The following is a 23,444-nucleotide window of genomic DNA, read 5'->3' on the forward strand; positions in this document are numbered from 1 at the left end:
AACATTTCATCTATTCCATCCTGAGCATCGTTATCTTTGGTTTCTTCTCCAAGCGGTTTGGCTGGGGAAGCTTTCAATGGTTCAATTCTTATAAGCGGGAAAACAAGTTCCTTATTGCAATGAGCTTGGTCTACGACTTGTTTGCCTTTCCACTTTGGATCGGGAGATGTGTCAACATTGCTTTTGTCATTCTCTTCAACAATAACTTGTTTCTTCAAGTAAAATTTTGCATCTGCAAAGTACGACTCTGCTTCGATGAATGGAATTTCATCAGCGACCACCTTTTCTATCATACCGCCTTTTGCAAACATGAGGCATTGGTGCCAGGATGAGGGGACCACTCCGTTCTCATGTATCCAAGGTCGGCCTAACAACAAGTTGTAAGACGTCCTTGCATCTATCGTATAACATATTGTACTTGAGTTCAACGTTCCGACCCTGAGATCAAGTTTGATGGTACCTAGTGCCCTTTGCCCACCTTGATTAAAACCTTGAATCATTAGGCGGCTTTGAGAGAGCTCGTCGGTAGAGATGCCAAGTTCTTTCATAGCTCGGAGTGATAGAATGTTCATAGCCGATCCTTGATCAATCAAAATCCTTTTGATTCTTTGCTCGCGGGCATAGCTTTCTATAAACAATGGACGATTATGTGGTGTACCGCTAAGCAATAGATCTTCATCTTTGAAAATTATCTCTGTAGTGTAAGACACGGCTTTGCGAGTGTAGAACTCGTTGCTTCCTTTAATCAAGGGGAATGAAGATTCTCCCACTTCAACATGTTCTTCATTGGTATTCAAGCAAGTTCCAAGAATGTCTGTTCTACCCAGGCGAAACCCCTTTGGCATGTATTGAGCTAGGGTAACTGGTGCCTATGGCTTGTTGGGAAGTCCTTTCTTCTTCGAGTCATGGACGGGGTCCCTTACCGACTTCTTCTCAACCCATTGCCTTGCCATTTTCTTTAATGGTCTAATATGACTAGCAGGATCAACTTGTGATGGTTTTAAGTACTGCATGTTAGCATGCTTTACTCTAAATGAAAGTGTGTATTTATGTTGCTTGCCCCCATTCTTCTCTTCATCTTCCATAAGTAATGGAGCAAACCTTCCACATGAAACTTGGTTTGTGCTTGCGCTAGCATCCGCAAGCTCTATCTTCCCATTTCGAGCAAGCTCCATGACTCTATCATTAAAAACGAAGCACTTTTCAATTGGGTGGCCGAGGAAACGATGATATTTGCAATAGTTGAGGTCATCCACCCTAGAAGCTTCTTCGAGGCGCTTCATCTCAGGCAATTCAATTAATTTGAGTTTCAGCAACTCGTCAAACATAGGAGAAACGTCAGAATCCAAGAATGGATATTGTTTCTCTTGCCACTCTTCAACAATTATTTTTCTAGCTCCCCTTGATGGGCCGGGGAATGATCTCGGCATGGGCTTCTCATCCACTTTGGTGAAAACCCGCATTGGTCCTGTCATCACGTTCATCGTCTCTTTCTTCTCTTGCTTTGGAAATAACTTACTCCATTTGTTGACATCTTGGTTTGTAGGTGCCTTTGATGAGCTGGGCATACTTGACATGCTTAGTCCTCCATTGGCTTCAATATTCAATTCCATGTCATGAGCACGATTGGATAGTTCTTCAAATGTCCTGGGCTTGATTCCCTGCAAGATGTAAGAGAGCTCAAAGTGCATGCCTTGGATACATATTTCAATTGCGGAGCTTTGGGATATCCTCTCTTTACAGTTGAGACACAACTCCCTCCATCTCTCGATGAAGGCGCCCGCACGTTCACCCATCCATTGGCAAGTGGTGGTGAGTTCCAAGAAGCTAACAGTCCTTCTTGTGCTGTAGAAGCGGTTCAAGAACTCGTGCTCCATATCATTCCAGCTATCAATGCAACCATGCTCCAGATCGCTGTACCAATCAAAGGCAGTGCCCTTCAGAGAGCGGACGAACTGCTTGACGAGGAGATCTCTGTATGTTCCTGCATCATTACATGTTTCAATGAAGTGGGCGATGTGCTGCCTTGGGTTGCCTTTTCTATCAAACTGCTGGAACTTGGGAGGTTGATAGCCCAGCGGCATCTTCCTTTCTTCAATCCTCTGAGTATAGGGCTTGGTGTAAGTGCATGAAGATTGTCCTCCCTCAAGCTTCCCTTTGATCGCTCCCATGATGTAGTCGTTCAACTGCTCGACAAGTATCATGCCCTCAGAAATTGGAACACTTTTCTCAGCAGGTGGTGGACGAGAGATTGTCTCTTTCATTCTTGGCCTACTTTGATGACGCGGTGACTCGACATCAATCTCATCTTCTTGGGTTTGAGGCTGCTTCTCGGAAGCTTGACTTGTTTCGCCGTTCCTTCCGCTTTCAACTTTTTCGCTGAGCTCATTGATCCTCCTTTCTTGGTCATGCATGAGCATGGTTATTCCCTCGAGAGATTTGGCGATGTTTGCTAGTTGTTCCTCAACCGAAGCTGCGTTCGTTGTCATAGCAGGCATGATTGTGTAGATGTGATTCCAATCCGGTGAGGTTTTCCACAAAAGTGATGACTGTGATGAGCTTCCACTGCTTGGGGTTTTATTCGAGGGAGTAGGGCTCGCAGGACTCTTGTTGCTGGGAGCTCCTTTGCTTGTAGGATTCTTGTTGTTGGGAGCTCCTTTGCTTGTAGGATTCTTGTTGCCAACAACCTCCATTGTAGTGGATGACCTCTTGTTACATATAGCTCTTCGTGACATGGTGGAGCTTCTGTCAATCCTTCGAACGATGTGGCGAGCGATGTCCTGGGCCCCATGCAGTTGCACTCCTAGGTTCCTCACTCGGCTCCGAGTCATTGCTCCTTCCACGTTTTGGCTGTCACCGGAACCGATCACGGATGATGCCTTGGAGCGGGTAGCTTGAGCGTAGGTCATCTTGGAGGAGGGATTTCTTGATGCCATTTGGATTCCTTCCTTATCGAGCTCGCGAATCAACAGTGAAGAGATGAGAGGCAGAGTGGTCCCACTGGGCGTGCCAAAATCTGTAAACACAAAAAAAGTAAACTTTGTATATATTTCACAAAATTCCTTGTACAGTGTATGTATAATTCAATATGCAGGTACACAATCTCTGTCTAATCCTCTGATTCTTCACTAACGTTATCTACTGAAGTGCCTCCGGGATTCAAATAGCGTAGCCTCCAGGATTCAATTGGCGCGTGCCTCCGGGATTCAAACGGCGTAGCTTCCGGGATTCAAGTGGTGCGACTTTCAGCAACAAACGTCAAGAATTTAGAAACAATTAACCTTGCAAAGTTTCAAAACACATGCAATGGATTCAAGTTGCCTTAAGATCCTCAAATGCCCTCAAAAGACTTCAAGATCTTCGAGACAATCAATTCTGCAAAGTTCCAAAGTACTTGCAATGGATTCAAATTGCCTGCAAAATCAACAAAAATGCCTTCAAGTCTTCAAGCGTTCTTCAATGCCTTCAATGAGCTCTCAACTCTTCAGGTCTTCTCAATTGTGTTTTGGAATGAAAATGAAGGCCCTATTTATAGTTGAAGGCCTAGCCAAAATCTCTCAACCAACTCTAATTTTTAATTAATTAATTAATTAATTAATTAAGAAAATGAATCTTGCCCAAAATCAAGTCTAGGTTCATTATTGTATAATCTAATTCAAATTCAAATTAAATTATAATTATCTAATTCAAATATAATAAAACTAATATTATATTTAAATTATAATTATAATTTATAATTCAAATTCAAATATGAGATGGGCTTGAACCAGTTAATTAATTAATTCAATGAACCAAATCAAATTGGACTAATTAAATTAAATTAACTTCTATGAACGCAGGTTATTATGAAGAATATGTTTGAATATTGGAGATTCGGAACGGCTTGGACTAGGGTTGTCGATGGAGATTTAAGAACTAAATTCGACATCAGTATTAGTTTTATTTAAATAAAATTACATGTCAGCAGTTTAGAGGGGCAACCTGGAGGTAACCTGCAAAAAAAGCTAATTGGCAAATTTTTTAAAATAAATGTGTCTGATTAGCTTATGTTTTAGTAGATGGGGGAATTGAGCACTTCGGAGTAGTAGATGGGGCCTATTTGACACCTTGTGCCAATTTTATTTTATATACACTATAGTTTCATTAAAACACAACTACATGATCATTTCAATATAACTACAAATTCATTGCACAATATACACTCAAATTTGTGAAATATTATTCAGTTTTATTTTATATACACTGCAGTTTCATTTCACCATAACTACAGTATCATTTTGATATAACTGTAGTTTCATTTGATAATATATAAAATAATACATGAGGCAGTGTCGGTTTAGATACATTGTAGTGTCAGTTTAGATATACTGTAGCTTCAGTTGGTAATTAGCCAAAAAAAAATGCGCTCCGTTAACAGTAACAGCGGAGCTGTTTTGACTGCGGTGCACGTGCACCACAGTCCACAGTATAATGACCCAATGAGAATATGGTAAGTGATGACTGATCTCAGCTGTCAATCAGAGTTCATCAATGTTCGAGAATTTTAGTAGGAAAAAATATGGGGTCAATTTTATAGTTATCGCCCTCCCCTGCAATTCTGCGACTCCTGGGAGTAGCCGACGAGGACAGCGACAACCGCCGACAAGGATTCCGCTTCCCCTGCGACAGCCGATGACGGCTCGGCCTCCACTTTTGTCGGCGCCACCAGTAATTTCCTTATTTGTTTCCCTTTTCCTTGAGTTGAATTTCTTCTAGCTATATATCCTTTTTTTCTTTTCTTTACATTGCAATTCTTATGCATGGTATATGAAAAACTAAGGTGATATTCATTTTGGTTGTAAGATTTAAGGAGTAATAGATTGCTAGCAACTTCAATTTCTACAACTAATTTCATCTATGCTGTATTTGGACTGAAAAATATTGAATGTATTTATCTCGCTGTAATTTTATTTTTTCATTTTATTCTGCTTTAGCATTATGTTAACTGTAACAGTGTAACACTGATCTTTCCTTGTGGTTCTTTCAATGCTAAAATTCTGTCATATAGTTCCAACAGGCATTTGTGGTAATTTCCTCCCACTTTATGCATTTATTATTTGAAAATGATTTTCATCTTTGTATTATGCATTCTGACTTTGATATGCATTCTCTTCATCAGCAGAGCTGAGAGCTGAGAGCTGAGAGCTGACCCTCCCTCCCAAAATAGTATACACTAGAAGAAGGGGATAATGGATTTGGGTTCGGGGGATGGCGGGCCAGGGTTGCCATCGACAGATGACTTCGAATCCCTGATTTCGACTACTGACGCGGAGCTGATGAAGCGAGCTTGGCGGAACGAGAAGGGTGTTCCCGAAATTCTTCAATTTGAGGCTGCTCTTGTCCAGAGATCCCGGGAACAGATCCAGTTGATGGTTCATCACAGTCTTTCTCATTAGTCATTACCTTTTAACTTTTCTTTTTCTCTATGCATTTATTTTTTAATTTAGTTTAAGTTTTCTGTTCGATCCTTGTTCTATATTTTGTTGGCAAATTTTGGCATGCATCATTAACCAAACCAGACACATCAAATGTGATGAATGGAGTATAAAATTTCTGAGCTTGTGTGATATTGGTTTAGAGCTAGGGCAATCTGATCTCTGGTTGACCATTGTGATAAATTGTACCTATTTCTAGTTTGTTGCTTTTCTTGTGTTAATTTCTACTCATGCCTCACTTCTTTAGGAGGAAACAATGGAGGAATACACAAAAAGTGGTGTTGATCCACTCACAGTATCGCTTTACCAGATGGACCTGGACAGAACTATGTTTCTACTAAGATCATATCTGAGAACTCGTCTCCAAAAGGTAGCCATGAATTATCTATTTTGGTATGCAATTTTTAAGCAACTGAGACGTTCAATTTGCTTGTTACTTTTTTATTTTATCTAGGTTAAATATGTTTAGTTACAGACCTTGCTGTATACATAACATTCATGATTGATCATTAATTTTGGTGACCCCAAACTATCCAAAGTTTGACATGCCTTTTGCATGGAATGTCTTATGTATTGTGCTTCTTTGTTCACATTGTACGTTAACTGCACAGATAGAAAAGTATGTGTTTCACATCCAAAGAAGTGATGAATTTTGGAACCGTTTATCTAAACAAGAACAAGAATTTGCTCAAAGGTAAATAGTATGTTATATGTTGGCACCTCTGTTAGTAGAGAAATACATTATTTTTAGTCGTCATGTAACAACTAAATGAACAATATAATTCTGACAGGTGTGGTGTTGTGGGCTCGGGGATATGTGAACGCGTCACTGGGCGGCGTACGGGGCTTGAGGGACGAGAGGGGGGAACTGAAGGCTTAGATGACCTTGATTTCCCTATGATTGCAGTAGCAGCTAAGGAAACAAAGAAAAATATAAAAAGAATGAAGAGTTTTGGAGTTCTTCCTCTCCCAAATTGCATTAGACAATTCCTGAATTCTTAGACAAAATATGGATGATTTAAACTCAGAAAAGCTACCCAATAAATACCTAAGGAACTTAACGTTCATCTCCCCCTAATTAGGACATTCAAAAAACAACTTAACAAACTAAAGGAATAAAAGGAAAAAACATAATATAAATAGATTAGAACTGTTTAGCTTTCCCTTGCTTGTGCTTGTTTCCTGCGTCTGTGGTATGTTCTTCCAATGAATGCATCATCACACCCCTCCAAGTCAACAAGCTTGTCCTCAAGCTTGAAATCCGGAAACAAGGACTGAAAACGGTGTACGGGTTCCCAGGAAGCATCGTCAGGAGTGGCACCAAGCCAATGGACCAGAATTTCTTTGACCCCTTGGTTCAGCCTGGACTTGGTCACGAGATGGGGTTGGAGCAAAACTCGACCGTCGTGCAATGGAGGTAGTCCAGGGGCCGTCGTTGGCGGGTCACCGTGAAAGGGCTTCAACAAGGAGACGTGAAAGACGTCGTGGATCCAACTGGAAAGCGGGAGGGCGAGTTGGTATGCCACGTCACCTACACGTGCAAGAATGCGGAAAGGACCAAAAAACCATGGCGAGAGCTTGTGGAATACACGGTGATTGACTGAGAGCTGGCGGTATGGATGTAGGCGCAACCAAACCCACTGCCCGACAGCATATTCAACATCGTGATGGGAACGGTTGTAGAGCCGCGCCATAGGTACCTGAGCATTCTGAAGGTGTTCCCGAACCAAGTTTAGAAGGGCATCGCGGTCTCGAAGAGCAACATCAACAGCGTCAATAGTGGACATCCCTGGTTCGTAGGACAAGAGACGTGGTGGGTCGCGGCCGTAAACCACGCGGAAGGGTGAAGTTTGTAACGCCGAGTGGAACGAGGTGTTGTAACAGTATTCGGCCCAAGGGAGGCAGTCAACCCACTTCCTAGGGTAATCACCAACCAGGCAACGTAGATACATAGCAATTGTGCGGTTTGTCGCTTCAGTTTGCCCATCCGTCTGCGGGTGATAAGCTGAGGAAAACGATAGATTGGTCCCGGTGAACCGAAACAACTCCTTCCAAAAGGCACTAGTGAACGTTACATCGCGATCACTGACAATAGACTCCGGGACCCCATGGAGTTTGACAATGTGGGCAAAGAACAGGCCCGCAATGGAGGTCGCCGTATAAGGGTGGCCGAGAGGGATGAAATGTGCTTACTTGGACAAGCGGTCGACGACTAACAGGATTACCGATTTGCCGTGAACCTTCGGTAGTCCTTCGACGAAGTCCAATGAAATGTCGCTCTAGATAAGCGACGGAATTGGCAGGGGCTGGAGGAGACTAGCCGGATGAAGATTCTCCCCCTTGCAACGTTGGCATGTAGGGCACTTCCGGATGTAATCGCGGACGGCACGCAGCAAGCCAGCCCAAAAGAACTCCCGGGACACGCGAAAAATCGTTTTCTGGGCCCCTTCGTGTGAATTGTCGTGAAACCCTGCAATGATAACCGGGATTAGTGGAGAATTCGGGGGAATATAGAGCTTACCTTTGTAACGGATGAGGTCGCCCTCTAGGGACCAGTGAGGTCCTTCGACGTCGTCCCGAATTTTGCCAAACAAGACTTGAGCGGTATCCGAAGCAGCGAGGTCACGACGAAGAGAATCGAAAACGGGGGAGACCAGAGTTGATAGAGCCAGGAGAGAAATGGAATCCTCGTCACACCGTGATAACGCATCTGCCACCGTATTGATACGACCCGCACGGAACTCCACTTCAAAGTCATAACCCAGAAGTTTACTAATCCAATGATGTTGGGGAGACGTGGTGAGGCGTTGCTGAAGTAGGAACTTCAAGCTATAGTGATCGGTGCGGACCGTGAAGGGACGACCCCATAGGTAGTGTCGCCAATGCCGAATTGCCTGAGATAACCCAATCAACTCCTGTTCATACGAGGCCAGTTTGTGATGTCGAGTGGCGAGGCGCCGACTAAAGAAAGCCACCGGGTGGTTATCTTGGTGCAAAACGGCACCTACGCCCACCCCCGAGGCGTCACATTCAACCATAAACGGTTTAGAGAAATCTGGAAGTTGCAATACCGGCGCCGTGGTAAGCGCGGTTTTAAGCTCCTTAAAGGCTGCCGTTGCCTCTGGTGTCCACACGAAGCTATGTTTCTAAAGAAGAGATGTCAACAGAGCAGCGATTACGCCAAAATCCTTAATGAACTTACGATAGAATCCGGCTAGACCAAGGAAGCCGCGCAGACCCTTAACAGAATGCGGCTGCGGCCAGTCCAAGATCGTCAAATGGACTTTGCTGGAGTCTATAGAAACTCCAGTGGCATCGATAATGTGGCCGAGGTACCCGACCCTGCCGACACCAAACGAACACTTGGATTTTTTGACTAACAGTTGATGACGTCGGAGGAGGGCAAAAACTGTCTGTACATGAGAGACGTGCTCCACCCAAGACCTGCTATAAATTAAAATATTGTCAAAAAAAAACCAAAATGAACTTACGAAGTACAGAGTGAAAAACCTCATTCATGAGAGCTTGGAATGTCGATGGTGTGTTGCAGAGGCCAAAAGGCATAACCAAGAACTCAAAATGGTCGTGGTGTGTACGGAATGCCGTCTTCTCAACATCCGCCGGATGCATGCGGATTTGATGGTAACCAGAACGTAAGTCTAACTTTGTAAAAAAATGAGACCCATGTAACTCATCCAAAAGCTCGTCGATAACCGGAATCGGGAACTTGTCTTTTATGGTCTTGGCGTTCAACTCCCTGTAGCCAATACAAAATCGCCACGAGCAATCTTGCTTAAGAACCAACAAAACTGGGGAGGAATATGGCGAGTGGCTGGGCCGAATAAGGCTGAGTTCTAGCATAGAGCGACATTGCCGCTCGATTTCATCCTTTTGAGCTTGAGGATAGCGATATGGACGGACTGCTACCGTGTCTGCGCCCGTAACCAATGTAATAGGGTGATCGCATTGGCGTTGGGGCGGCAGTGCCGTAGTTCCTGAAAAAGGGTAGAATAATCAGTTAAAACGTGGTCCAAGGCATTATTAACACTGACCTGTGACTGTATGGCAATAATTAGATGGCTAGGCGGGTCATTTTCCCCTTGCCACGTGATAGATTGATTGCCACACGAGAAGGTCATGGTCAGTGCCATGAAATCCCAAATAATGGCACCTAGCGTGCGTAACCAGTTTACACCAAGTACAATTTCAAAGCCAACTAAAGGAATAACATATAAATGAACAGGAAATAAATGATCATTTTTCTGAAGGAGGATGTCTTCACAAACTCCGAGCCCGGTGATGCGCTCTCCGTTCGCCACCGCCACTTGCAAAAAAGGACACTCGCGAACCGGTAAACCGAATCGCGTAGCGATACCTGCGTCCACGAAATTATGCGTACTTCTCGAATCAATCAAAGCCGTAATTGGGAAGGTATTAATCCGCAATTGAACGCGCATCGTGTTGCCGCGACTAGTTCCCGTAATGGCGTGTAGTGAAATTTCTGGGCGTTCCAAATCTGTTTGTGTGCAATCCATTTGTGCGTGGCCCATCTCATCTGGCTGGCCCAAATCACCTGTGTGGCCCAAATCACCTGTGTGGGCCAAAGTACCTGCACCATTATCAATTATAAAATAAAACAAGCGTTTACAGTTACATCATTATCAATTATAAAATAAAACAAGCGTTACAGTTATGCGACACAGACCAGGGTTCATCGCAATGATAACACAGCCCTTTAGATCTGCGGTATTGGTAGTCCGACCGGGAGAGACGACGCTTCGAGGGAAACTTCGACGAAACTCCCCGCGAACCGTCGACGGTGGATGACGCCGCCCTAGGGTTCGGCGCCCTGGGGTTCGCGACGGACACACTGCCGACTGAACTCGCCACTGAGTTCGTCGGAGCCGCCAGCCCTGGTCGCACCGTACTGGCCTGCCCAGGTCGCGCCACCGGCCGCGACGGCGCTGCCAGTCGTGAAGGACCACCGGCGAAGTGAGAAAACGACGGGTAAGGGCCCTGGAGTTGGTGGTCCGGGGCGGTGTACTGTCGGCGAGCGTACGATCGGGCTAGGTTCATGGCCACATCCAAGTTCATCGGTTGCTGATTCTCGACATCTATTCGGAGCCAATCGTCTAAGCCGGCGGTGTAGAGGTCCACGACCTGGTTGTGGCGGACTGTCGACGTTCGTAGTAGCGAAGTCTGGAAATCGTCGTTGTAGTCCTCAATGGAGCGGCCATCCTGGTTCAGCTTAATGAGAGCGCCCAGCGCGTTGCTCCAGAGTCCGGGTCCAAAACGGAGATAACAGCGCTGCTTGAACTAAGCCCAGGTAAGGTCCAGTTCCTCCAATTCTAATCTGAAATGCCACAGCTGCGCCACCCCCGTCAGGTGGAAAGCTGCCAAGCTAACGAAGTCCTGCGGCGGGGTGTTTTGGGCTCGAAAGAACTGTTCGCAGTGGTGAAGCCAGTCGGAGGGGTCCTCTCGCCCGTCAAACCGGGGGAACTCCAGCTTGGTGAACTTCGGGGTTGTGGTAGGGGGAGCCGGTGTGGCCTGCACGGGAGGTGGCGCGGCGTCGCTGCTGCACGCAGCCTCCTTCCCGGCCATGAGCTGCCGAAACATCGCCCGGAACTCTACCTGCTCAGCCTTCACAGCCTCCTGATCAGCCCTCATGGCCTCGATTGCGGTCAGGAGGTTGGCCAGTGTCGGTGTCTGATCGCCCATGACGTCAGGCTCTGATACCAAATTTGTTGTGGGCTCGGGGATATGTGAACGCGTCACTGGGCGGCGGACGGGGCTTGAGGGACGAGCAGGGGGAACTGAAGGCTTAGATGACCTTGATTTCCCTATGATTGCAGTAGCAGCTAAGGAAACAAAGAAAAATATAAAAAGAATGAAGAGTTTTGGAGTTCTTCCTCTCCCAAATTGCATTAGACAATTCCTGAATTCTTAGACAAAATATGAATGATTTAAACTCAGAAAAACTATCCAATAAATATCTAATGAACTTAACGTTCACCTCCCCTAATTAGGACATTCAAAAAACAACTTAACAAACTTAACAAACTAAAGGAATAAAAGGAAAAAACATAATATAAATAGATTAGAACTGTTTAGCTTTTCCTTGCTTGTGCTTGTTTCCTGCGTCTGTGGTATGTTCTTCCAATGAATGCATCATGTGGTGAAGATGTACAGACACATTTTGAACAGTCTGTGCTGTCAAAATTGCCTCCAAGTTTCAAGTCTCATTTGAAGCAATCTTTCGTAAGTGAGCAGGATGACATGGGTAGGTTTGTCTAACCAAGCAAGCACATTTTGTGTGGGTTTTTGAAATTTGAATGTGAAGTTGTGATTGAGGAATTAGTTAATATTTTCTTTGCATCCTGCAATTTCGAACTGATTACGAGTTTGTTATCAATCAATAGTCCCAGAGCCACGGCTGGAGCATTATGTGATTTGCAGGAGCAAGAGGTTTTTGGGAGCTTTTCAGCTGGACGACAGGTAAACAAACTACTACTCCATTCAGTCCTAATTGTTAATTTACATAATAATCTAGCAATGCAAATAGTAATTTTTGGTTTTGGCTAAACCTCAACTTAACAGCGGGGAGGATCCTGTAAGCATTGTGATGGATATATAAGGAACGGGCTCGGGGCAAACCGACCCGGGAAGACGTGGTGCAAGGGGCCAAGGGCTACCCCGGCACGGGCCGACTAAGGCCTTGGCTAGGGGACTCCCGCGGCCCGGCCAAGGTCAACCCGGGAAGGCGTGGTGCAAGGGACCAAGGGCGGCCCCGGCACGGGCCGACTGAGGCCTCGGCTAGGGGACTCCCGCGGCCCGGCCAAGGTCGACCTCCGCAGGGCTCTACTTCGACCCGTCGGCCACGGCTGGGGCCTACCTCGACCCCGGGGCACAAGTCTGCCCCGGGTCCTCGCGTGGACTCGGTCAAACCACGATCCAATCGCCCCACGAGAATAGGGTGGGCGGTTGGGAGGTTAGCTAGTATAAAAATGGGGATTATTTTCTTGTTGGGGACATCTACATCTTGTCTTGTTACTACATTCTCCTTGTAATTTTCCTATAAAAGACTATCAATACGAAAGTTGTCCCCGCGACATATACATTCTTTGCCTTTTCCTATTTATCATTTATTGGATTTAGTGATTCTGGTCCTCCCCGGGTAATTAAATCCATCACATTGAAGCGAACGATTTATATGCTTTGCCTTACAAGTCTGTAAAGCCGCTGATTGAGAATGGGCAGATAGATATTGTATGAGCATTTCAGAGCAGAGCTTTAATTTGCTGTAAGTAAATTATATGGAGTATTTGGTTGAGTTTTTCCACTCCTCAAAATCTTGCCAGATTTATCTACTCCTTTTCAAAACTTCTTCAAATCAAGTTATTACTCGCATTAGATGTGCCACTATACATAAATAGTATTGAAGTAATCTCTTGGCAACTACGCAGTATGTACATTGACAATATATGTATGTGGTTGAAAGGTTGAGTGTTGGTATAGTGATCCAACAAATACTCGTGTTCAAATTTTCAATGGGGAAGGATGCATCATTGTATTGAGGTATATCCTGCGATTTATCTCATCTCATAATTCCTAAACTATAAATTAAAAATAATTTTGAGCTTGCATTTAATTTTATCAAGATTTAGTTGCCTATGTATCTTGGTAAAATTAAGTGCAAGTTCAAAATTTTATTTATTTTTTTAGTTTAACTTTAAAATTTAAATATTTGATTTAACCATTTTTTAAAAATTTCTAGAATGACAAAATTCCAAAGAAAAAAAATGTTGAAATTTGACTATTTTAAAAATAGAAAATAGAATTTACAAAAGAAAATAAACAATTCGAACTGATGATTCCAATTGGAATTACCGATTCATCATTTTCTGAAACTGGGAACTATCATTATTAACCTACTCTAGGAGGTAAAAATGGTCTAATTGTATCATTTTTTTTCTAAGATCAATGACTTATTTGAAGTTTTTTAGAGTTTGATAGTTTAATTGTACTTTTTATAATAATTGAATTACTTATTTGACCCTTATCCATTTAAAAAATTAGCATGTGTTATAAAATTTTTAACTCATGCAACTGACGCATATCACAGAACAATATAATGTTTGTATTTTATATATATATATATATATATATATATATATATATATATATATATAGGGAAGGGATCAGGTGCATTTGTGGCTTTCCGTACAGTTGTGCTATTGATTAATGTGCCTGAGTTTTATACTTAATGTGCGTGAGTCTTGTGCTTAATGTGCCTGAGATTTGTACTTAATGTGCGTGAGTGTGTAATGTTAATGTGCGTGAGTTTTGTACTTAATGTGTCTGAGTATTGTGCTTAATGTGCGAGAGGTTTGTGCTTAATGTGCGTGACTTTTAACAAGGTTATTGAAGATCGCCAATTTCGTCCTGGACCAATTCCGATGGCGGTGAACAGAGATTAGGTTCGGCGGTGACGAATTCTTCCTATCAACGGCGGTGGTGCGGTAATTTCGGTGGTGTTTGCAAGTACGGCGATCCATAGTGAATTCCGTTCGACAATTGCGAACTCTTGTTCGGCGCAGCAGAGTCCTTAGCTGGTTAAAATTCTCTTTGCGACATCAATTTCACGATGGCAGATTGACTTTGTTTTACGTCCAGGTTATTAATTTGTGAACAAGTTAATTCCATTTGTATTCTTTCTTGTCAGTATGTTGAGTTAATTCTTTCTTTAGGTACATGAATTATTTATTATGAATATTTTATCACGCACATTAAGTATAAATCTCAGACACATTAAACACAAGATTCAGACACATTAAGTACAAAACTCAGACACATTAAACATAAGACTTACGCACATTAATCAACCGCACAATCGCACGGGAAGCACCATATATATATATATATATATATATATATATATATATATATATATATATATATATATATATATATATATATTCTCATAATGTCTAAATGATGTGTAAGACGACCCAGTGGCCAACCAACCATAAGCATGTTAAAATAATATTATACTGAACTTTTAAATTTACTTTCTAATATTCATCACTTAATATGACACTAGTTATACTTGATTAGATCTTTTATATATTTAATAATTAGTAATTTTTTAACCATGTTTTAAGATCGGTTAATACACAAGTAATTAATAAATATAATAAGTTTTATTATCAGGCAAATTAAGAAAAAAAAAAAAAACGTAATTCTCAATATGTTATAGTTGGACAAACCTTTGGTGGTGCCATATTGCCTTTATATTTAGTGTAGAGGTTCTAGGTCTTTGTAGCAATCGTTATAATTATATCATTGACTACAATTCATCTTACAATTAAAATGGACCCTTGTTTAAATGACATTATTTTATAACTTAAATAAATAATATATTTAGTGATACCATTTTTTCACCAATCAAAAATATCGTTGATACTAAAGGTACATAATCTGTTAACTACAAGTTTATAAATTCAATAAACATTAAACATCAATAATATAAACTTATTAATTTTCAACCAAATATCTCTTAAACTCTCATAATCATGATTATATATGTCAAACACTCAATTTATGAACCTTTAGTTTTAAGTTTATTTACTTAAAATTCACATATTATATATGAACTTAGAACAATGTTAGAGTTACTTGACATAATAAATTTATAACAAATATTGTACTTATATATGTAAGTTTATGTATATATAGTTAACAGATTATGTACACACTACAAAGATGAATATTGACCAAATAGAAGAAAAAAAAAAAAAAAAAAAAAGAGAGACAAATAGACAATGCTAATTTAAACAAAACAATCTTGGTTTTTTTTTTTTTTTTTTTTTTTTTTTTTGTAACAATGTTGTTATGAATAGGAAAGTAAGGTGGACCTGGTTGATACTAATACCGAATATCTATTTTTGTAGAAATCCACTCTCAACGAAGCACCAGTGGTCTAGTGGTAGAATAGTACCCTGCCACGGTACAGACCCGGGTTCGATTCCTGGCTGGTGCAAGCTGTTTTTAATTTGAAACAATTTCACTTCTTCATTAACAGTATATATAATATGATACTATGGTTGAAATTCAGCTGTTTTTAATTTGAAACAATTTCACTTCTTCATTAACAGTATATAATATGATACTATGGTTGAAATTAAATCAACAGAATTAAAAATTATGTTGCTGCCCTGTCTGACAATTAAATTTTATTTTTATTGTTTGAATCAAAGAAAATGAATTAATATCCAAAATCGTCCTCGACTATAGTGATTTTTCTCAATTTCGTCCTAAACGATTTTGGTGGCCTAATATCGTCCCAGACTTTTGTGTTTCACTCAATTTAGTCCTCCATTTGTTATTCCATCAAATTGGTGTTAAATAAAGGGACAATTCAATAATGTCAATATTGATCTCTCTTTACTTTCAACTTGTGAAGTGCGAAATTCCTCTTTCTTGTACGAATTACACCTAGAATTACTCCCGGATCTGCAAATCAAATTTTATATTCGCAGTTTTAGGAGTAATTCTAGGATTAATTCGTAAAAAAAAAATGATTTCGCAGTTCACATGTCTATGAGTAAAGAGATGCCAATATTAAAATTACTGAATTGTTTATTTATTTAACACCAAATGGACAGAATAACAAATGAGGGATTAAATTGAGCAGAAACACAAAAGTCTATGACTAAATTGAACGAAACACAAAAGTGTGGGACGATATTAGGTCACCAAAGTCGTTTAGGACGAAATTGAGAAAAACCACTATAGTCGAAGACGATTTTAGGTATTAACTCAAAAGAAAATATACTCTTTTTCAAGTATCTTGTGGTCTAGTGGTATTACTCGCTCTATTCCATTTAGATTTGACATATTTAATAGTAGGTTAGATTACATTTAATGTATGTGACTTGAACTCTTCATGTTAATTCCAACGTTTTGTCTTTCTCGTTGTTGATTTTTATAGCTTTGGTCCTTTAGTTAAAATTGACTCGATTAGGTTCTTAAACTATTAAAAATAAACCAATTTTAATCATCATGAAACATGTTTTAATAGTTATGAAATTTAAACTCAAAAATGACATCCTCCATGTAGGCTAGTTTGCAACTATATATTTCCTTCATATGATGGTTTTTTACCCTTTCTTTAGATGATGAGAAAAATTAACAACTACTATTTAAATGTGTAGATTAAGTAAATTTAGAGAGGTAAATAATCACACTAGCAATGAGCTCGAGCGGAGGATGAATGAGAAGAAATTGACAAGAACCAAACCCGTGATCAACTTTAGATACGAGATTCATGCATATTTACGGTTTTACCCACTTAAGTCTTCAATCACCATTTAAGGGCATTTTCACAATTATTGATCCCATATACACATAGCTTAGCTTGCATGAGGGGTTAAAAAGGGAAAGAGAAAAGTGATCCTACCTGCTGGCTCTAGGCTAAGTACAAAGTTGAGTCCCACATTGGCATGCATGTGTCCAAATTAAAGTTGCACAATACTAGGTAGTGGTCCAACCTATTTAGTTATAAATTAAATATGACCAAGTTGTTACCACTTGCAATTGCATGCTTCAATTCGGATGGGGAGTATCATTTTTTTTCTTGGGATGGGGAGCCTACGAGGCAAATTATTCTGTGAATTCGAATTCAAAAATACACAATTTATATATTGAATATTCACAAATTTATATATTAAACGTTTACAATTTACATACTAATTGTTTACAATTTAAATTGTGAATATTCAATATATAAATTGTATATTTTGATCCGGTACATAACATAAGTGCATAACTGTCCTGAGCATGGGGTTCCCTATCTATATATCGTCTTGAGAGTTGAGAGGAATTATTTACTAATTTTAATTTGACAAATTTTAAGTTTCGACCTAATAATAAATACTAGTTATAACTATGGGCAATGCATAATAAAGAGATGTCTAATGAGTATAAGTAATGGTCAACTTATATAATTAAAATAAATGTAAAATTAATGATCTTAGGGATGTACTTTTTGTGCGTAAAAGTGTACAATTTAAGATTTTTAAAAGAAAAAAAGAAAATGTATAATTTAGTTTTGAGTATTGAAATTAGATTCACTTGATTTATCTTCTCGTGGGTGTGGTGGTGAGTTTATGTGGTCTAAGATATTCCGTGAAACTGGAAATATGTGTTACAAAAACAAGGGGAAATGATCAAATATGCTATCAAACTTTAGCTGAAAAGTCAACTAGCTCCCTAACTTTTTAAAGGTACAATTACACGGTTTACACCCATCAACAATTTATTTTGATGCAATGAAGCTAAAAAATCGATTAATGACATGTTGTCATAAGTCATTAGCTTAGGGTTTCGGCAACTCACTAGCAAAATTTTGGCAGAATTTCAGGCAACAAAATAACAAGTGACTGACGAACGATCGCCGGTCACGGAGAAGGAGACCAAGGTCACATTCTCACTGAAGAAGCTGGAGAAGGCGATCAAGTGATTGCCTTCTCCGTAGAGAAGGCGACTTTGGTGTCCTTCTTTGTGACCGGCGATTGTTCGCCGATTGCCGATCACTTTGTTGCCTGAAATTTCACCGGCGGGTTATCGGAACTTTAATGACCTGTGATAGCAGGTCACTGATTTTGAGCTTCATTGTATTAAAATAAATTGTTGATAGATGTAATTAAACATTTAAATAATTTAGGAGATCAATTAACTTTTGAGCTGAAATTCGATTACATGATTTTTTTTTGGCTAAAAACAAAGGCATTTAAGGTGAAGGACAAAAGGGTAAATCACCATAGATATATTCAATAGGCTATTTTCAGCCTCTTTTGCAGAGTCGCTGACAGAGATAGGGAGAAAGTGAGGGAAAGAAAGGGAATCCCCACAACTGCAAAAGCAACAATGTAGATTGTAGAGAGAGAGAGAGAGAGAGAGAGAGATGTTATATGTATGAAAGATTGATAGGCACAGACTATTCTTGTGGTAAATCTCACGCAAACACAACACCACCACCCACCCTTTTTTGCTTCAATAGGTAAAATTCCGATTCATCTGCCTTCACTTTCTCATTACTTGTGAACCTTCTGTTTCTCGCTCTCCACATCTATCCATATATGTATCATGCTATATATATATATTTATATGGGCATTAAATTCCATCCCTCTCAGATCGCTAACCATTTGATCCTCTGCCCGTCTCCTCAATTTCGTGCTTTGCGCTCCTTTCTCGCAGGGTGGTGAAACACTAGCTCATTTCTTTTTCTCCCTTCTCTTTCCTCGTAAGTCACAATGCTCTCTCTTTCTCTCTCTCTCTCTCTCTCTCTCTCTCTCTCTCTATATATATATATATATATATATATATATATATATATATATATATATATATATATATATATATATATATATGTATGTGTTTCTGTATATGCAACTTTTGGTAGCATGCTTTCTCTGAAATGTGAGTAGTTCTTGATTTTATTGTTTGATCCTACCTGAAAGTAAATGTGGAAAAATGGGGATGGGGAGGTGGAGATTTTCAGATATTTTTTGTTTTGTTTTTTCTATTTCTTTGAATAAGCAAAAAAGATTCAATCTTTTGATATTTGTAGCCAGAAAAGCAAGGCTCAAATGCTTTGTCTGTGAGCAATTATTGTCGGTTGTTTCATAATTTGTTTATTAAGGATAAATCAGATAAATGGACAGTGGGGAGGTTCTGCAATCATATTTTATTCCCTTCTTGTCCTTTTCTTTCCCCTTCTTTTCTCTATCAAAAACTGTTTATGCCAGCTGAAGTTTTACCTGCTTCTTTTTGTTGCTGGACAAGTGGGCAACATGTGTTATGCTTCAGCTTGTGATCAATAAAAAAATGGCATCTTTTGCTACTTTGTATCATAGTGTTGGAACTCTGGGGCCAGGCTACTGTCCTAATCTATTTGTACTGTGATCTTATTTAGATATTGAGTGTGCTATTAAAGTAAAGAGAGGATTTCTGAATATATATCTTATAGAAAAGAGAATGCAAAGCCCTATAAATACATGCTAGAAGACTTCGAATAGGGAACAAGTTTCCATATGCCTACTTGCCTTAAATCCACTGTCTAATTTATAGAGATTCCAAATATTATATCTATATTCCATAACAGAGTGATGAGGGAAACCAGCCCTCCACTACTCGAGGGTGTGCATGAGTTAAACTTGTCTCGTGACCCTAGCTGGTAAAGGACTATAACGAGATAAACCAGCCTATAGCTGGCCAGCTCAAACCAAGAATGACCAATATAGGCCTCTCCCGTTGGGAGTTGAGCTTGTAACCTTGTGATTACCAAGTCAACAGTCTGACTAGCTTGGCTGGGATTGTTCCCAAATTCTTTGGATTTTTGTGAGTATATGTGGTTTTGCTGAACAAGCCGTAACTGCAGCATCATTTTGGGCAGAAGGAATATGAACTTGGTTAGCAACTATACTAAATAGTAAATAGTGGTAATTAGGATAATGGTTTGCACACATTTGAAAGATTCTGGCATTCTGCCAATCTTAAGTCCCTTGTTGGAGGGTCTGAAAAAGCTAATTTGTTCTTTCTATTATAGCTACCTAAGCCAGACATTTGTAACTAAAAGGATAAACTACCTGGACTTTTTTGTAGCCTTTTCCTGGAAAATTATATTGAATGTGTCATATGATTATTTTGGTCGCTATATGAAGCCTAGTTTGTGTCTTTATGGATATATAATTACTGAAAGCTGATTGATGTTTTATTTCGAAAGCTATTTAGTACCGGGGGCTGAGATTGCAATGTCAAAGATCGTAGCATGATTTTACTGTTTCTGAAATCTACAATACTACGACTCGAGGGGTGAAAAATCTTCTGGCTTTCTTGAGATCAAGATGTTTACCAGAGGTGATTTAGATCTAAATTTAGTGCTGAGATATGATCCGTTACCGAAAGAAGTTTTGAAACCTGCAATGCTCAAGCAGGAACATATATTCAAGAAGCAGGTATGCTACAGTATCTACTTTTAGAATCACTTTTGCAAAGTTCACCTTTTGTGGTCAATCTCCTTTTCAAAAAGTGATTCAAGAGAGGACAACTTTTTGCTTAAATAGTTTGGGAACAGTTGCATTTGCTTTTATTTTCAGCTTAAAATACATGCTGCCATGATTATATATCTTCTAGCTGAATAAGTTCAATTTTTCATGTTTTTTTAAAAAAATTGGAATTTTACGCATTGAAGCTGAACTCTTTATACTATCTGTAAGGAGTATAAGTGTACTGTTGTCTGTCAAAATGTTTCTGCTTGAAAAATCACTTCTGTTGCTTCATACAAAATCGTCAACGTTGTCCCTAGGAAATTAAGGTAGTTCTCGTGTGCTCGTCTAATTTGCTGACAATAACAGTAATAGGTTGTGTACTCGTTTAGACGTTTTTTGAGTTTTTACCCGCTCTGACACCTGTGAAGATAGATCAATATCACAAATAATAAAATGCACAAGCCTCGGGGACTCGGTTATGAATGTTAAAATTGTGAGATGACATTTGCTGTATTCATGGTTTTCAGGTAAGCACAAGGTTATCTGTGAACAGTCTACAAGAACGCAGAGTTTTCTTCGAGCAAAGGGTTTTGGTTCCTCAATTTTGTTCCAATCAGCATTTTAACCACGTTAATCGGGATAATTTAGTTAAAGAAAATAGCCCCCTTTGTCCACAAAAGCCAGTAAAGATAAAACACAGTTTCCATGCTCGAGTGACACCTTCAGAGGAAGTCGATCTCTCGTTAAGCATTGGTTGGAACAAGCAAAGGAATGATATTATTGATTTGGAGGACTCGGATGAAACAGTGTTGCATGGAGAAGTAAATAACGTATCTACATTTGGTTATGCTGCTCGTGTTGGGTATTCGGGAGGCAATTATGATTCGGGTTCTACTCATAGCATCATCACTCATGGCCCTGATAAAAATCAATTTGAAGGGACAGATAGAAGTCAGTACTCGAGTGTCGATTGCAGCAGAGGTTTGCTCGAGCAAAGCTCTTTGAGTAAAGGTTTGCCATCTTTATCCGTGTTTTTCTAGACTTGTATGTAGAGGAAATTAAAGACACTGTTAATTCTCGTCGGATGTTCTAATCTCAGTGTCATCTGCAGGAGTTACGCAATGCTGCAATGTTGTTATCTCTGAAGATACGCCATCCAACAGAAAACGTTTTTCTTCTGATGAACGAGCACTTCTAGACCTTAACCGACATCCAAATGAATTATCGTTTCACCCAACTGACCCCGGCTCTGTCAGTTCATCAACCGGGGCTTTCTTGAGGGACTCCCGTGGAATGGTTGGTGGGTCCCACGATAATGACGCCTCACACAACGCTCCCAACAGGAGAGATCAAGCCGATGATGATGATTGCAATAACGTTGTGGCAGCGTTGGACAGCTCGGGAAGTCATGACGGGCATACTAGTAAAGTTGAACCTGAAGGAATGACCATAACATTGGAAATCCAAAATGGTTCTAAGCGTGCTGAGGATACAAGATTTTCAGATGAATGCATGACTCGAGATACAGTACTCGAAGACATGGAAGTTGATCGATCTCCCATCTTATGCAAATCCAATTATGCAGCAGACGACAACATGTTAAGCAGAACAGTAACCGAGGAATCTGGGAATCGTTTGGCGAAGTCAAATACCCCGGTAGATAATGCTGGTTTGTCACAAGCAGCAAAATCTCCACGCCATGAGGATAATGCTGAATCTTGTGGTAACAACGATTCGAATTTCCAAGGCGGGGATGATCAGAAGGGTAAAGCAGCAGCAGAAGTTGACAACGATGTCCAAAAGGGAGCGGTGTCTCTACTGTTTTTCAAGTTGGAAAGCACGAGAGACCGGAGCAAAACTAGGCAGCAAGAAAATGACAGCAATGAGCAGCAGCCTCTGTATTCGTGTGACACTTTCGAGTCGATGGTGCTCAAGCTGCCCGAATGCAATGTAGACGACGACGACTCTTGTGTGTCCTCGAAGCCCTTTGAAGTGAAGAACGTCACGAGCAATAAGGATTGCGGAATCGCGCTGAGAAGGGGGAGACGAATGAAAGATTTCCGGAGGGACATTCTTCCTAACTTGGCATCTCTTTCAAGACATGAGATTTCTGAGGACATCAAAATTATGGAGACAGTACTAAGATCAAGAGAATACAAGAAAATCATGTCCAGAATGAAAGGTGGTGAGCAGAAATGTTTCACACCTGTGAGAAGCAAGAGGTCTAGACTCAATTATGCTGGCCAAAAACACCATTCATGAATTGTTTGTTCATCACAAGTAGGAAAGGATGACATTCTTTTCTTTTTTTTTTTAGGAACTATCTATCTGGGATTATTAACATATTTATGTTGTAAACAGATTTGACAGAATTAGGTAGTTTGACATGAAATTTGATTTGTTTTTCCTTTGGATTACATTTTGTTTTTTATTCTAAAATCACTTTTAGATGGAGTTACCAAATTGGATGAGACCTTAAAGTATTCACATTAATATAGACTGATCGCGTAATCAAGAATTGATATTTTGATTTTTTGATATGTTACAATTATCTTGATGGTCTAATGTTCTTGATGAACTATTTTGATTTTAGTCGTTTCACTCATAACCCTAGAGGCCCACATTGGGACGCACTATAAAGGATACTCCGGTATCTTAGATGCACGTTAGACTGGGGTCTCAACTTCAAAGGATACCCAGCTGTGCTAGAAGGGTTCTGTGATGCGAACTGGGTAAACGACAATGATGATGTAAGCTCTACAAGTGGATATGTATTCACACTATGTGGGGCTGCAGTGTCGTGGAAATCAACCAAACAGTCGTGCATAGCCAGATCAACTATGGAAGCAGAGTTCATAGCTTTAGATCTGGCTAGCCAAGAGGCTGAGTGGCTAAGAAATTTATTGGCAGATGTGCCAT

General features: G+C 40.2%; 2 protein-coding genes and 1 non-coding gene across 5 annotated transcripts; all 3 read left to right on the forward strand.

The window, feature by feature from the left end:
• Window positions 1-5,213: 5,213 nt before the first annotated feature.
• On the forward strand, window positions 5,214-12,817 carry LOC109189635 (DNA replication complex GINS protein SLD5-like). The gene is made up of 8 exons (XM_019340251.1): window positions 5,214-5,411; window positions 5,722-5,844; window positions 6,086-6,168; window positions 7,347-7,357; window positions 11,656-11,754; window positions 11,894-11,969; window positions 12,072-12,090; window positions 12,666-12,817. The coding sequence occupies exons 1-8, from the start codon at window positions 5,229-5,231 to the stop codon at window positions 12,744-12,746; spliced, it is 675 nt and encodes a 224-aa protein (XP_019195796.1). The 5' UTR covers window positions 5,214-5,228; the 3' UTR covers window positions 12,747-12,817.
• Window positions 12,818-15,442: 2,625 nt separating this feature from the next.
• On the forward strand, window positions 15,443-15,513 carry TRNAG-GCC. Its single transcript has one exon. It is a non-coding gene; the product is annotated as a tRNA-Gly (tRNA).
• A 2,794-nt stretch (window positions 15,514-18,307) lies between these two features.
• On the forward strand, window positions 18,308-22,942 carry LOC109189790. 3 transcript variants are annotated; one of them, XM_019340419.1, is made up of 5 exons: window positions 18,308-18,534; window positions 18,669-18,778; window positions 20,261-20,492; window positions 21,053-21,536; window positions 21,637-22,942. In XM_019340419.1, the coding sequence occupies exons 3-5, from the start codon at window positions 20,382-20,384 to the stop codon at window positions 22,785-22,787; spliced, it is 1,746 nt and encodes a 581-aa protein (XP_019195964.1). In that variant the 5' UTR covers window positions 18,308-18,534; window positions 18,669-18,778; window positions 20,261-20,381; the 3' UTR covers window positions 22,788-22,942. The 3 variants fall into 3 exon arrangements, with proteins under 3 accessions (XP_019195964.1, XP_019195963.1, XP_019195965.1); XM_019340418.1 differs by having other exon boundaries at window positions 18,669-18,751; XM_019340420.1 differs by having other exon boundaries at window positions 18,733-18,778.
• Window positions 22,943-23,444: the final 502 nt, after the last annotated feature.

The sequence above is a fragment of the Ipomoea nil genome, unplaced genomic scaffold, assembly GCF_001879475.1.
Source record: "Ipomoea nil cultivar Tokyo-kokei standard unplaced genomic scaffold, Asagao_1.1 scaffold1562, whole genome shotgun sequence".
NCBI lineage: Eukaryota > Viridiplantae > Streptophyta > Magnoliopsida > Solanales > Convolvulaceae > Ipomoea > Ipomoea nil.